This window comes from Hordeum vulgare, chromosome 3H (assembly GCF_904849725.1).
Source record: "Hordeum vulgare subsp. vulgare chromosome 3H, MorexV3_pseudomolecules_assembly, whole genome shotgun sequence".
NCBI lineage: Eukaryota > Viridiplantae > Streptophyta > Magnoliopsida > Poales > Poaceae > Hordeum > Hordeum vulgare.
This window is the reverse complement of record NC_058520.1, coordinates 613,886,949-613,903,136: the sequence shown is the minus strand read 5'-3', so window position 1 is coordinate 613,903,136 and position 16,188 is coordinate 613,886,949. Positions and strand designations below refer to the sequence as shown.

At 45.2% G+C, this 16,188-nt stretch overlaps 2 protein-coding genes and 2 pseudogenes across 2 annotated transcripts; all 4 read right to left on the bottom strand.

The window, feature by feature from the left end:
• Positions 1-2,726: 2,726 nt before the first annotated feature.
• On the bottom strand, positions 2,727-6,010 carry LOC123442771 (the record flags this gene model as incomplete). The annotated part of the gene is made up of 3 exons (XM_045118901.1): positions 4,322-6,010; positions 3,954-4,207; positions 2,727-3,678 (listed from the first exon to the last, which is right to left on the bottom strand). Coding segments are annotated over exons 1-3 (2,895 nt in total), but the record flags the coding sequence as incomplete, so codon positions are not given.
• Positions 6,011-6,667: 657 nt separating this feature from the next.
• Positions 6,668-7,675, bottom strand: LOC123441140 (annotated as a pseudogene).
• A 2,716-nt stretch (positions 7,676-10,391) lies between these two features.
• Positions 10,392-11,149, bottom strand: LOC123441139 (pathogenesis-related protein PRB1-3-like). The gene has a single exon (XM_045117649.1). The coding sequence runs from the start codon at positions 11,147-11,149 to the stop codon at positions 10,649-10,651; it is 501 nt and encodes a 166-aa protein (XP_044973584.1). The 3' UTR covers positions 10,392-10,648.
• A 2,992-nt stretch (positions 11,150-14,141) lies between these two features.
• LOC123441138 lies at positions 14,142-14,966 on the bottom strand (annotated as a pseudogene).
• Positions 14,967-16,188: the final 1,222 nt, after the last annotated feature.

The window sequence follows — 16,188 nt, the reverse complement described above, 5'->3', positions numbered from 1 at the left end:
CGTCTCTCTTGCTGGATCAAGAAGGCCGAGATCATCGTCGAGCTGTACGTGTGCTGAACGCGGAGGTGCCGTACGTTCGGCACTAGATCGTGGGACGGATCGCGGGAAGGTTCGTGGGACGGTTCGCGGGGCAGATCGAGGGACGTGAGGACGTTCCACTACATCAACCGCGTTCACTAACGCTTCTGCTGTGCGATCTACAAGGGTACGTAGATCGGAAATCCCCTCTCGTAGATGGACATCACCATGATAGTTCTTCGTAGAATATGTAGGATCCAATATGGGCATCCAGGTCCCGCTGTTGGATATTGACCGAGGAGTCTCTCGGTTCATGTCTACATAGTTCTCGAACCAGCAGGGTCTGCACACTTAAGGTTCGACGTTGTTTTATGCGTATTTGAGTTATATGGTTGGTTACCGAATGTTGTTCGGAGTCCCGGATGAGATCACGGACGTCACGAGGGTTTCCGGAATGGTCCGGAAACGAAGATTGATATATAGGATGACCTCATTTGATTACCGGGAGGTTTTCGGAGTTACCGGGAATGTACCGGGATGACCTCATTATATATAGGATGACCTCATTTGGTTACCGAAAGGTTTTCGTGCATTACCGGAAAAGTTTCGGGCTCATCGATAGTGTACTGGGAGTGCCGGGAGGGGTGCCGGGGACCATCAGGAGGGGTGTCACGCCCCAAGGGGTCTCATGGGCTATGGGAAGAGATAAACCAGCCCCTAGTGGGCTGGAATAAGTTCCCACTAAGGCCCATAAGGTTTGAGAAGGAAAAAACACAAGGTGGAAAGAGTTTCCACGTGGGAAGGTGGAATCCTACTCCAAGTAGGATTGGAGTAGGACTCCTCCACCTCCAATTTCGGCCAAACCTTTAGGTTTTGAGGCTGCCTCCTCCCCTCCCTCCCTCCTATATATAGTGGAGTTTTAGGGCTGATTTGAGAAAACTTTTGCCACGGCAGCCCGACCACATACCTCCACGGTTTTACCTCTAGATCGCGTTTCTGCGGAGCTCGGGCGGAGCCCTGCTGAGATTAGATCACCACCAACCTCCGGAGCGCCGTCATGCTGCCGGAGAACTCATCTACCTCTCCGTCTCTCTTGCTGGATCAAGAAGGCCGAGATCATCGTCGAGCTGTACGTGTGCTGAACGCGGAGGTGCCGTCCGTTCGACACTAGATCGGAGTGGATCGTGGGACGGATCGCGGGACGGTTCGTGGGACGGTTCGCGGGGCAGATCGAGGGACGTGAGGACGTTCCACTACATCAACCGCGTTTCTTAACGCTTCTGCTGTGCGATCTACAAGGGTACGTAGATCGGAAATCCCCTCTCGTAGATCGACATCACCATGATAGGTCTTCGTGCGCGTAGGAAAATTTTTATTTCCCATGCGACGTTCCCCAACAAGTACAATATGACCTGCTGATTTTTGTGGGTGATTGCAACTTCCTTGCTTGTTGCCATCTTGTGGCGATGAAGTCATTTTAAAGGTTTCATTAAAAAACTACATATGGATGTGCATAGACATACTTTAGAACGTAGATTCACTCATTTTGCTTCGTATATACTCATCTAATGAAATCTATAAAAAAAACTTATATTTAGGAACGGAGGGAGTAATACTAAGTGAATCAAGTATCCAACTTTTAAAGGAAAACTATTATTGACGGTGCAAGATTCATAGTGCAATTCTTCAATCCTTCTCGTGTTGCACTTGCACATAGGTTAACCGGGGCATAATTCTACCTTATATTGACAACGGATGATGGGCTCCCGGGGCATGCATGTGAATCGGACAAGAGACGGCCGGCGGCGTTGAGGGCGGGCGAGGGAGGCCGGTGATAGCGGCCGGCGGCGCCGTACGTGGGCGAGACGGGGCGGCATCGAGGGCGAGGGGCGACGGCGGGCGGCGTCGAGGGCGAGGGCGACGGCAGGCGGCGAGGGCGGCGTCGAGGGCGAGGGCGACGGCGGGCGGCGTCGAGGGCGAGGGCGACGGCGGCAGGCCTTCGGCGCGGCAGAGATCGGAGAAGACGAGATGGAGTCGACGGTTCGGGCGTTGTATTTATAGCCCCCCACCTTTAGTCGCGGTTGGGGAGGCGACCCGCGACTAAAGGGTACCCTTTAGTCGCGGTTGGGGAGGCGACCCGCGACTAAAGGGTACCCTTTAGTCGCGGTTCGCCTCCCCAACCGCGACTAAAGGGTTTTTGGCGGGTTTTTCGTTCCCGCGCGCAACGACCTTTAGTCGCGGTTGGCCAGGCCAACCGCGACTAAAGGTATTTTTCAGAATACTTTTCTTTTTCAATATCTTAAAAATACAAATAATATATCAAAAAATTCAGAAAAATAAAACTAATTCAATTCAATATGTTAAAAACACAAAAATTATATCAAAAAATTCAGAAAAATAAAACTAATTCAATTCAAAATGTTAAAAATACAAATAATATATCAAAAAATTAAGAAAAATAAAACTAATTCAATTCAAAACGTTAAAAATACAAATAATATATCAAAAAATTCAGAAAAATAAAACTAATTCAATTCAAAATCTTAAAAATACAAATAATATATCAAAAAATTAAGAAAAATAAAACTAATAATAATATATCAAATAATATATCAATTCACATGATCCATTCAACAAAGTTTGGTACAATAAATTATTACACATCATTTCTTCCCTTGTGTCCCTGCTTGCTTACGATTGTGCCGTATCCATGGAGCATCCTCATCATTTAACTTAATGCTTGGGTCGGTGTTCACTTTGAAGGGCGGAATTTCAGCAAACATATTATAATCTTCTGACATGTCTGTCTTGTCCTCCACTCCCACGATGTTTCTTTTCCCTGAAAGAACAATGTGGCGCTTTGGATCATCGCATGATGTACTGGTCGTTTTCTTATCTTTCCATTTCCTCGGTTTGCTACTCATGTCCTTCACATAGAAAACCTGAGCGACATCTTTCGCTAGGACGAATGGTTCGTCAAGGTAACCAAGATTGTTGAAATCCACCATTGTCATTCCGTATTGTTGGTCCACCTTTACCCCACCTCCTGTTAGCTTGAACCATTTGCACCGGAACAAAGGGACCTTAAAGGAGGGTCCATAGTCAAGTTCCCATATCTCCTCTATGTAACCATAATATGTGACCTTTTGCCCATTCTCGGTTGCTGCATCAAAGCGGACACCACTGTTTTGGTTGGTGCTCTTTTTATCTTGGGCGATCGTGTAAAATGTATTCCCATTTATGTCGTACCCTTGGAAAGTCGTTATAGTCGAAGATGGTGTCTTGGCCAACATGTACAGCTGATCTACAACATCATTGTCATTCATTAAATGTTTTCTCAACCAACTGCCGAAAGTCTCCATGTGGGCCTTCCTAATCCAGGATTCAGGCTTCCCCGGGTTGTCCGAGCGTAAAATATTCTTGTGTTTCTCAAAGTACGGAGCCATCAAGCTGGAATTGTTCAGTACAGTGTGGTGTGCTTCAGTCAGAGAATGGCCGTCCATACATATCGTTGATTTCCTTCCGATCGTGCCTTTTCCACTTAGTCTCCCCTCGTGCCGCGATCGAGGAAGACCAATCGGCTTAAGGTCAGGAACAAAGTCAACACAAAACTCAATTACCTCCTCATTTCCATAGCCCTTGGCGATGCTTCCTTCTGGCCTAGCACGGTTACGAACATATTTCTTTAATACTCCCATGAACCTCTCAAAGGGGAACATATTGTGTAGAAATACAGGACCGAGAATGAAAATCTCTTCGACTAGGTGAACCAAGAGGTGCGTCATAATATTGAAGAAGGATGGCGGGAACACCAACTCGAAACTGACAAGACATTGGATCACATCGTTCTGTAACTGTGGTAGAACTTCTGGATTGATTACCTTCTGAGAGATTGCATTGAGGAATGCACATAGCTTCACAATGGCTACTCGAACATTTTCCGGCAGGAGCCCCTCAAAGCAATCGGAAGCAATTGCGTCATAATCACGTGGCAGTCGTGAGACTTCAGGTTTTGGAACTTTTTCTCCGCCATGTTTATTATTCCCTTTATATTGGACGAGAATCCAGACGGGACCTTCATACTGCTCAGGCATTCAAAAAAGATGACCTTCTCTTCTTTGGTCAGAGCGTAGCTGGCACGACCTTGAAACCATTCCGGATGCCGGTCATCAGGGTCTTTCAAACGTTGCTGGTCCTGCCGTGCTTCCTTTGTATCATTTGTCTTCCCATACACGCCCAAGAAGCTTAGGAGGTTCACGCAAATATTCTTCGTAACGTGCATCACGTCGATTGCAGAGCGGACTTCTAGGACTTTCCAATATTCTAGCTCCCAGAATATAGATTTCTTCTTCCACATGGCTGCGTGCCCGTCAGCTCCCTTCGGAACTGATTGTCCGCCAGGACCCTTTCCAAAGATGACTTTCAAATCCTTGACCATATCAAATACCTCAGCACCAGTGCGTTCCACAGGCTTCGGCCGGTGATCTGCCTTGCCGTTGTAATGCTTGCCTTTCTTTCTTACTGGATGAATTTTCGGAAGAAATCGACGATGCCCAAGGTACACGTTCTTCTTACAATTTGGCAAATGTACACTTTCAGTCTCATGTAAGCAGTGCGTGCATGCATTGTATCCCTTATTTGACAGTCCCGAAAGGTTACTAAGAGCAGGCCAATCGTTGATGGTTACGAAAAGCAACGCTCGTAGGTCAAATTCCTCTTCTTTGTGCTCATCCCACACACGGACACCAGGTCTGCCCCACAGCTGTAAAAGTTCATCAACTAATGGCCTTAGGTACACATCGATGTCGTTGCCGGGTTGCTTCGGACCTTGGATGAGCACTGGCATCATAATGAACTTCCGCTTCATGCACAACCAAGGAGGAAGGTTGTAGATGCATAGAGTCACGGGCCAGGTGCTATGGCTGGAGCTCTGCTCGCCAAAAGGATTCATGCCATCTGTACTTAGACAAAATCTTATGTTCCTTGCGTCAGCTGCAAAATCTTTGAACTCTCTGTCGATCTTTCTCCATTGCGTTCCATCTGTGGTGTGTCTCAACTCCCCGTCCGACTTACGGTCCTCTTTGTGCCATCGCAACAACTTGGCATGCTCTTTGTTCCTGAACAGACGTTTCAACCGTGGTATTATAGGAGCATACCACATCACCTTGGCGGGAACCCTCTTCCTGGGTTTCTCGCCCTCAACATCGTCACCAGGGTCATCGCCTCTGATCTTATAACGCAATGCAGTGCATACCGGGCATTCATTCAAATTCTCGTATTCACCGCGGTAGAGGATGCAGTCGTTGATGCATGCATGTATCTTCAGAACCTCTAAACCTAGAGGGCAGACAACCTTCTTTGCTTCGTACGTACTGGCCGGCAACTCGTTATTCTTTGGAAACATATTCTTCAACATTTTCAGCAAGTTTTCAAATGCCGAGTCAGCTACACCTGCCTGTGCCTTCCATTTCAGCAAATCCAGTGTGCAGCCCAGCTTTTTCAGACCATCGTCGCATCCGGGGTACAACGACTTTCTGTGATCCTCTAACATGCGATCCAAATTCTCCCTCTCCTTTTCAGTTTCGCAGCGTCTCCGTGCATCAGCAATGGTCCGACCAAGATCATCAACGGTCTCATCACGTGCCTCTTCTTCACCTTCACCTTCCCCTTCACCTTCCCCTTCACCTTCAGCATCCTCCATGAAAGTATCACCGAAATGAGCAAGATAGCTTTCATCGATGAAATCATCCCCTTCTTCATCTTCTTCCATTATAACCCCTCTTTCTCCATGCTTGGTCCAACAATTATAGCTTGGCATGAAACCGTGCCGAAGCAGGTGCAGGTGAACTTCTCTTGAGGAAGAGTAACCCTTCTGATTCTTACAGTCAACACATTGACAGATAACAAAACCCTTCTGCTTGTTCGCATTAGCCACTACGAGGAAATCTTTCAAACCCGTAGTGAACTCGCGGGAGAGTCGGTTACCGTACATCCATTGCCGATTCATCTGCATTATTATAATATAAAATATATAATTAACCATCATGCATTTGTTAAACTAACTAGCTATAAACAATAGAAATTAAACAATGAACAACACACATGCATATTTTATCAATGACACACATGCATGAAAGGTTCAAGTTGCTAACCGCGATCGAGGAGGAAAAAATAAATGAGGAAAGTGTGGCTCCAACACTTCATATCATGTTTGTTTCACGCTCTTGGGGCATTTCATCAAACACCTTGTGTGCATAAGAGGAACCAAAAGCAAACCTACACCCCCTTGTGAAGCTTGTGAAGAGAAGTGGCACCCAATGGCTAAGTGAGTGTGCTGAACTGGTATATATAGGGGATGAGATTTAGTCGCGGTTGGCCTGGCCAACCGCGACTAAAGCCCCTCACGTGCACCAGCTGGCCACCGAGCGCCCTGGGCCCAGGACTTTGGTCGCGGTTCGTCTTCCGAACCGCGACTAAAGAATTCATTAGTCGCGGTTTCTACAGTTTCGCGACTTATGGGGCTGGACGGAAGCCTCTTTTTCTACCAGTGAAGCACTGACATTGTTTTTAGCCCTGTGAAATTTAAATCGAAACCTGAGTATTAAGCTTGTACTAGTTCTACTGAGAAGATCTGCTTCTCATGAAGATCTTAACAAACAGCCAACCAACTTGCTGGTATATATAGAAAATTCGGTCAAAATGCAAGAAAGCCACCATTCGTGAATGATTAAATCAGCTATGCACTATTTTGTATGCAAGCCATACGTGCTAATTTCAGAAGACAACCAGAAACAAAACATCGGAACTACACAATATCCCTGTACTAAGTATTTTTTTTGCAAGGTTGTCGCACTCGTACTAATTTCAGAGGTTCAGATATAGAAAACAGAACGACAAAAGTAAGAAAGGAAAATACTGCTTGTTGGAAGACACCTCCAAGCCGTACATGACTTGGTCTCTCGCCTGGCCAGTGTGGGTCGTCTGTTACCCACGTCCCTCGCTAGCATATGGAGATTTCCTTTCATCTTGTAATCACAGCCCCTTTTTCTCATGAACACCAGCAACAATCTTTTCTCCGGTGACGCCCAGGTCAGCACCGAGCCCCCAGCAATCAATATTTTCTCCGGCGACGCCCAGGTCAGCACCGAGCCCCCAGCAATCAATCTTTTCTCCGGCAACGCCCAGGTCAGCACCGAGCCCCCAGCAATCGCCTGCACCATCCTACGTGAATGATTAAATCAGCTATGTACTATTTTGTATGCAAACCACACCATCCAGGTAGGTGAACTTGAATCAATTAAATAAGGAACATAAGTCAGGGAAACAGAGACTTACATTGCCAGGGGCGGACCCAGGAAAAAAATTAAGAGGGGGCAAATAATTATGGCCATATTTACCAAGCAACAAGGCAAAGGCATCCACCTGAACTAAAACACGGGCATAATCACATATTTTTTCACATGATATCAGATTCTGCGCTTTTGCGACTGTTATCAGATTCTGCGCTGCAATGTCAAACATGTTTGGCTCATTAGGGAGGAGACAAGGAGGTTGTTACATCAGTTTCTCAGTGGAAATCAGGGCTCTTCCTTGTTACTACTGCTATATATGAGCTATGTATCCTGCTTTGGATCGAAGACAAGTAAGATCAAATGTAGAGATATATTTCCTTCGGCCTTACGATATCCTAGCTGTAAAGAAGAAAAAGAAGCACGAGTCGGCGTACTGCAGAGTCCTGAAGTGGAGAACAATGCCAACGCATGTCGTCTTATTCCAAACTGCGTTGTGTGAAATGAATATTCTGCCCATCAGTTTTTGTTGTCTAAGTAACTACTTCCTTTGGCATTTCTAGCTTTGCTCAGTCATTACTGAGCAATATACAATTATATGTTCCTCGCTATTCAGCAGGCGTATGCTACAGACTTTGTTCATGTTAGCGTGATCATATTGTGAACTATGTTGCTGTAAATTAAAGACTGCACTTGACGAATTCACGATGAAATGCAGGAGTTGAGCTGTCTTCAGTCCCTGCATATCAGCATTGATGTAAACTGTAAACTGATGGTATTACGGATAAGTAAATCAGTTGCTATTTCAAGCAGTTTATCAGAGAACACCTTGATTGTTTACCTCCTGGATCACATTGCTATGTAGTCGACCCTGCTTGAGATTGTCGGCGCTGCTATGGATCTGTTTCCAGCGAGCATGCTGGGGTTTGATGATCCCCGTCTCTGGTGAGTGACTCGCTGCCGGTGCCCACCACCTGAAAACCACATCTGACCAAGGAGTAGAAAAAAGAGCAGGGAATAGGGCGCCGTCGTGAGGAGCCTTCACACGCGGTCGCCAAGTGAGGCACCACTCCCTGTCGCATGGTTAGTCATATACCCCGCGTGCGGATGCCTGGGAGCCGCACGCCGTGCCTTGGTGAGCAGCTGCGAGCGCACTCCATGGTTTAGGGAGCAGCTGTCGATGCGTGTTGTTGTAGATCACCAAGGTCTCCGGCAGCCATAGAGTGCCGCCACTCCAGATCTGTCGCCACCCCGATTGTGTGCGGGCCAGGACGGATGCCTCACCGGCGTCGAGGTGGAATGAGGAGGCGCCGAAGTGGGGACGGTGGTGGCTGGAATGTGTGGATCGGGATCGGACGGGGTGATTGGGATGACCGGGAGAGATGAAGGCGTCTGCACTGACTTGCTAGGGTTTCGGGATAGAGGCGCCCGGGTGTGGGCTGGTGGACTTATGGGCTGGCTCTAAAATTTTGGTCTCTCCGCGTAAGTTACTCCCAATTTTTCTTCTCCGCGCCCATTGCTTTAGCTAGTTTTGGACTTCATTTTTTTTTTGCCTGTGGGTGGCTGTCAGTGGGCCCTATTTTGGTTTCCTGTGAGAGCAGTTCGTTGTGATTGAAATTATGGAACCTTCACATATTTAAACTAATCTATGAGGCCTTCCGATAATGTCATTATTAATCCATCATGGATTAACAGTTTTTTTTAATGAGACCATGGCATATGTCCCAAACCAACCCCCACATGCGTGAAACACACGTCAAAGAAGCAAATTGAGAATGGTGGGTGCAGAGGGGGCATATTTGAGACGACCGTGGCGAGTGAAGGTAGCGGCAGTTGGAGTATGTCGATTGAGTGGCGTCCGGTGTTTGACCGTGAGTTTTTTATCGCTCTTCTCGTAACCTCGAAAGCTCATTGTGCGCCCAAGATTTGTGTTGTCCAAGGGAAGAAGAAGGGGAAAAGACCGAAATTGACCCTCATCTCTCGAGCGGGGAGGCGCTACCTCCAAGGCTTTATCGTGGGTGAGCCCTACAAGGTAGCACGTCCCGCATGTCGGTTGGCCACAGTGTCATATCTTGGTCCTTCCAAAAACAATTGGACCCCACATATACTCTGTTCGCCCCACGGATAGGTTGATTTGACAAGTATGTGCGACACATAGACAACATTACTACACGCATGCATGACATATGTGAAATTGTAAAGTTGTCTATCCAATCACCCTTATTCAAGCCTATGACCTTATTAATTTGGTCGAGATGGACCCAAAATAATGCAATGGATAGTGTTATATGCTTTATGACCTATTGACATAGATGATACTTTGACCTTTTTGACAGAAATGGTCACAAGGGTGTACAGTTTGGACCCCCTTGGATACCGCATGACTATTTGGTATTTTCTGGTCACAGATCTATGACCAATTTACCACAATCATTATATTTTTGTCATAAACGGGCATATTTCTTGTAGTGTGTGGATTATGGGCTTATTTAATTCAGGTAGATTTTGTAGACAATCAGTAAGAACGTTCCGATTATTCTTCTGTAGGGAGAAGGTGATATGGGTCATGGAGGACTAGGACATCTCGTGCGGCCATGGTCATTCTGGTGTTTGAGTTGTTGTCCTATTCAGGGTTGAAATTATTTTCTTGGTCCAAGCAGAACTTGTAATAGTGTAACCGTCTTATTTTGGGATATTTGATTTTTAACTTGCACCTTGATTAAGTAGAAATTTTCATGAGAGTTGTGCTCTATTAATATAGTAGTATATTGTTATTTGCTATGTTATCCATATTATTGCCCATAAATCAGCGCATTGCATGTGAAAAAATTCGGGCATAGTTGCTAAACAACCTTCGATAAGCATCACTACAAGGCCACTAAAATATTTTCTCAGTTTCGTTGAAGTTTGTTATTTCATTTTGAAAACACATTGCTGAAATCAGATTATTTAAAATATAAGATACATGTAGGTTTTGTTCTCTAGAACACAAACATGTTGCTTGAACTTAAGGTCTACGTGATATTGTGCTTGTTCTTTTCTCGTTCCAACTATACTAGAGACCCATCCAGAGCAAAGCCCGGATACAACCAGAATAAGAAGCTCAAATACAAGAAATCAAAGACGAATCACAAGTTACAAGACAAATACGAAAACAATCAAAGCCCGGAACGATACAGGAGTGAAGGGAGGAGGGTTTCTGGACACACACACATATCGGTGACATCAATCGACCGATAATTAGTTCCCAGCCCTAGAAGTATCCCTTAATTATTTATTTATGCAGCACGGTGCTATGTGCATGCATGCATACATAGCCGCATGCATACTTGATACGTAGCCTAGTATGGAATCTGCCCAACCATGTGCGGTGGACTGTAGCCGCAGATGACAAACACACCGGCATTGCCGTCACAGACGACAGCGCCGCAACCGATGGTCTTCGTGTCCCTCCACACCAAATTCAGGTATTCACCGCACGACTCACCCGTAGGTGCGGAGCAAGTGTTGGTGGCGTGGTCGTAGTACTGCTTCCCGGACGCCCAATAAATCACTGCGTCTATCGCATTCCATTCGGTACCAGGGGCCCGAAAGATGTTCTCTCCGTATGGACCGCCCTCCGGAGAGAGTATTGGCTGGCAGTCGGCGCGGCGCTTCTCCGCGAATGACTGCGCGTACGCCGCCACTATGGGGTCCCACGTCACCGGCCCCACACCGACGGCGGCGCGCACTTCGTTGTGGGCATTCACCATGTAGTCAGCGTCGTCATTCTGGGCGGTGACGATCATGGCGGACGTGAGGGCTAAGAGGAGTGCTGCAGCTAGCTTTGGAGAGTACTCCATCACTAATGCTGCCTTAGGGAATGAAGGAAAGAAGTGCGTGTGTGTAATGATGGATGAGATTTGCTGTCACCGTGAGTTGTGTATTTATACTAGTGCACAAGCTAGCTCGATGGGTTGCTTTAGCTAATCTTAGAGCCATTATTATTCTCCTTTCAGTAGGGAAACAAGAATATCCACTTATACGTACGGGGAAAATTCCAATACATGTGCTTGTGCGAAAAATTCAAGCCACTCAGGAAGCGGAGACCTCAGTTGTTCGAAATAAATAAATAAACGGAGACTTCATCAGTTTGAAAAAAGTAACTAACCTGTCGTGACACCGTGGATTATTATCTTTTCCGGCAGCTGATTTGTTCTGGCGCGCGGTAGGTGTGATAAAACAATATCGACTTTCCCGGTTGAAAACTTAAAGCTAATCAGTAAGCGTAGACTTCACCATGTCGTCAAAAATAAGCCAAGACCTCACCCGGTCATAAAAAAAATAAGTAGAGCCCTCATTAATTTATAAAAAGTAACCAACATGCTATGTCACCCTGAATGCTGCGTCAAGCCCTGCTGTAGAAAAAGCATCGATTCATGGAAGCATAAATAAGCAAAGCAGTGCCTATTACACATGGTATGCCACATAACGATATTCCGAGCAGATGTAGCTTCTCAAGAGGCAGCCTGTATAGCAGCAAATCGTGCCCTATTTGAAGCAGCAATACGTACTAGATTGAATATACCAATCATGTCTGCATCCAATTGAATTAATTAACGATTTCTTTCAAGTCGTAGGGACATTGGAGAAAGAGAGAGCTGGGGTCGCCAAACATGAGAGGTCGATCCTAGGTTTAGTGATACTAGATGACCAGTTTCGTCAATTGGCCCAAATGGCGGAGTTACTCAAAAAGAAATGAATGGTAATCTATTCCCAAGATTATCGACTTCAAAAATAAGAAATTGTGATAATCACAATATACATTTTAGGTGGTGAATTATCGATATATTTATTCCATGTAAGAACTAAAGCCAATCAGTAAGCGGAGACCTCATTAGGTTGTATGAAATAAGCACAGACCTCACCGGATCGCAAAAATCAGCAAAGACATCATCCCTTTGAAAAAGCAAGCAACGTGTTGTGTCACTGTGCATGCCACGCAAAGTTACCAGAATCGCGATTCTGAATTGGATCGGAGCTCCGTTGCTAGGATCGTGAATCATAGAATCTTAACTATTAGGATCGTAGAAACTTAGATTCTATGAGCAAAATCGTAGAATCGGAGGGGCTAGTTTGGATCGTAAGATCGTAAGATTCTAAGACTTGAGTCACGATTCTGACAACCTTGATGCCGCGTGAGGCCCCTGCTATAGGAAAAGCATCGATTCATGGATTCTTACAAAAGAAAATAAGTGCCTATTACACACAGCACACCACACAACGACCTTCCGAGCATATGTGGATTATCTTCTCAAGATGGAGGCTGTGTCGCGGCAGATCATTCCCTTTGTTTGAAGCAGCAGTGCATACTTGAATGACGATACCCATCATTTATACATCCAATTGAATTAATTCACGATTTCGCTCTAGTGGAAGAGACATGGGGGAAAGAGAGTTGCGGTCGCCAAACGTGAGGGCGAGATCCTAGCTTTAATGATACGAAATGACCCGTTGCGCCAATTGGCGCTAATGGTGGAGTTAGGTCAAAGAAATGTATGGTAATCTATTCCTAAAATCATTGACTTCAAAAATAAATAAGCGACGTCGTCGTAATATATGCTCTAGGTGGTGAGGTATTAACATAACTATTCCAAGTAAAACATTGAAGCCATTCACTAAACGGACACCTCACCAGGTCGTATAAAATAAGCGAAGACCTCACCGGATGGTTAACAATAAGCGGAGACCTCATCGGAATGAAAAAAAGTACCCACCTTGTTGTTTCACCATGGATGCCGCGCCAGGCCATGCAGTAGAAAAAACATCGGTTTATGGATGCATAAATGAGCAAACCAATGCATGGTATACACGATACGCCAAACAACGACCTTCCGAGCAGATGTGGATTAGCTTCTCAAGAGGCAGCCAGTGTCGCAACATATCATGTCCTCTGTTTGAAAAAACAATACTTACTAAAACGAATATACCCATCACGTATGCATCGAACTGAATTAACTCTGGATTTCGCTCAAGTGGAAGATACAAGGGAGAAATAGAGTGGGGGTTTCCAAAGATGAGGGGGCGATACCTCGTAGCTTTAGTGATACTAGATGACCAGTTCCGCCAATTATTGCAAATGATGGAGTTACGCTAGAAGAAATGCACGGTAATCTATTCCCAAGATCATTGACTTCAAAAATAAAAAAGCCTGATCATGTAATATACGTTTTAGGTTGTGGATTATGCGCTTATTTAATTCAGGTAAAAATTGTAGACAATCAGTAAGAACGTTCCGGTTATTCTTGTGTAGGAAGGAGAAGGTGATATGGGTCATGGAGGACTAGGACATCTCGTGCATCCATGGTCATTATGGTGTTTGAGTTGTTGTCCTATTCAGGGTTGAAATTATTTTCTTGTTCCAAGCAGAACTTGTAATAGTGTAACCGTCTTATTTTGGGACATTTGATTTTTAACTTGCACCTTGATTAAGTAGAACTTTTTATGAGAGTTGTGCTCTATTAATATAGTAGTATATTATTATTTGCTATGTTATCCATATTATTGCCCATAAATATCAGCGCATTTCATGTGAAAAAATTCGGGCATCGTTGCTAAACAACCTTCGATAAGCATCACTACAAGGCCACTAAAATATTTTCTCAGTTTCGTTGAAGTTTGTTATTTCATTTTGAAAACACATTGCTGAAATCAGATTATTTAAAATATAAGATACATGTAGGTTTTGTTCTCTAGAACACAAACATGTTGCTTGAACTTAAGGTCTACGTGATATTGTGCTTGTTCTTTTCTCGTTCCAACTATACTAGAGACCCATCAAGAGCAAAGCCCGGATACAACCAGAATAAGAAGCTCAAATACAAGAAATCAAAGACGAATCACAAGTTACAAGACAAATACGAAAACAATCAAAGCCCGGAACGATACAGGAGTGAAGGGAGGAGGGTTTCTGGACACACACATATCGGTGACATCAATCGACCGATAATTAGTTCCCAGCCCTAGAAGTATCCCTTAATTATTTATTTATGCAGCACGGTGCTATGTGCATGCATGCATACATAGCCGCATGCATACTTGATACGTAGCCTAGTATGGAATCTGCCCAACCATGTGCGGTGGACTATAGCCGCAGATGACAAACACACCGGCATTGCCGTCACAGACGACAGCGCCGCAACCGATGGTCTTCGTGTCCCTCCACACCAAATTCAGGTATTCACCGCACGACTCACCCGTAGGTGCGGAGCAAGTGTTGGTGGCATGGTCGTAGTACTGCTTCCCGGACGCCCAATAAATCACTGCGTCTATCGCATTCCATTCGGTACCAGGGGCCGAAAGATGTTCTCTCGGTATGGACCGCCCTCCGGAGAGAGTATTGGCTGGCAGTCGGCGCGGCGCTTCTCCGCGAATGACTGCGCGTACGCCGCCACTATGGGGTCCCACGTCACCGGCCCCACACCGACGGCGGCGCGCACTTCGTTGTGGGCATTCACCATGTAGTCAGCGTCGTCATTCTGGGCGGTGACGATCATGGCGGACGTGAGGGCTAAGAGCAGTGCTGCAGCTAGCTTTGGAGAGTACTCCATCACTAATGCTGCCTTAGGGAATGAAGGAAAGAAGTGCGTGTGTGTAATGATGGATGAGATTTGCTGTCACCGTGAGTTGTGTATTTATACTAGTGCACAAGCTAGCTCGATGGGTTGCTTTAGCTAATCTTAGAGCCATTATTATTCTCCTTTCAGTAGGGAAACAAGAATATCCACTTATACGTACGGGGAAAATTCCAATACATGTGCTTGTGCGAAAAATTCAAGCCACTCAGGAAGCGGAGACCTCAGTTGTTCGAAATAAATAAATAAACGGAGACTTCATCAGTTTGAAAAAAGTAACTAACCTGTCGTGACACCGTGGATTATTATCTTTTCCGGCAGCTGATTTGTTCTGGCGCGCGGTAGGTGTGATAAAACAATATCGACTTTCCCGGTTGAAAACTTAAAGCTAATCAGTAAGCGTAGACTTCACCATGTCGTCAAAAATAAGCCAAGACCTCACCCGGTCATAAAAAAAATAAGTAGAGCCCTCATTAATTTATAAAAAGTAACCAACATGCTATGTCACCCTGAATGCTGCGTCAAGCCCTGCTGTAGAAAAAGCATCGATTCATGGAAGCATAAATAAGCAAAGCAGTGCCTATTACACATGGTATGCCACATAACGATATTCCGAGCAGATGTAGCTTCTCAAGAGGCAGCCTGTATAGCAGCAAATCGTGCCCTATTTGAAGCAGCAATACGTACTAGATTGAATATACCAATCATGTCTGCATCCAATTGAATTAATTAACGATTTCTTTCAAGTCGTAGGGACATTGGAGAAAGAGAGAGCTGGGGTCGCCAAACATGAGAGGTCGATCCTAGGTTTAGTGATACTAGATGACCAGTTTCGTCAATTGGCCCAAATGGCGGAGTTACTCAAAAAGAAATGAATGGTAATCTATTCCCAAGATTATCGACTTCAAAAATAAGAAATTGTGATAATCAGAATATACATTTTAAGTGGTGAATTATCGATATATTTATTCCATGTAAGAACTAAAGCCAATCAGTAAGCGGAGACCTCATTAGGTTGTATAAAATAAGCAGAGACCTCACCGGATCGCAAAAATTAGCAAAGACATCATCGCTTTGAAAAAGCAAGCAACATGTTGTGTCACTGTGCATTCTGCGTGATGCCCTGCTGTAGGAAAAGCATCGATTCATGGATGCATACAAAAACAAACAAGTGCCTATTACACACAGCACACCACACAACGACCTTCTGAGCATATGTGGATTATCTTCTCAAGAGGCAGCCTGTGTCGCAGCAGATCATGCCCTCT

Coding starts and splice junctions, on each gene's coding strand:
- LOC123441139 (XM_045117649.1), bottom strand. CDS start 11,149: ATGGAGTACTCTCCAAAGCTAGCTGCAGCACTCCTCTTAGCCCTCACG.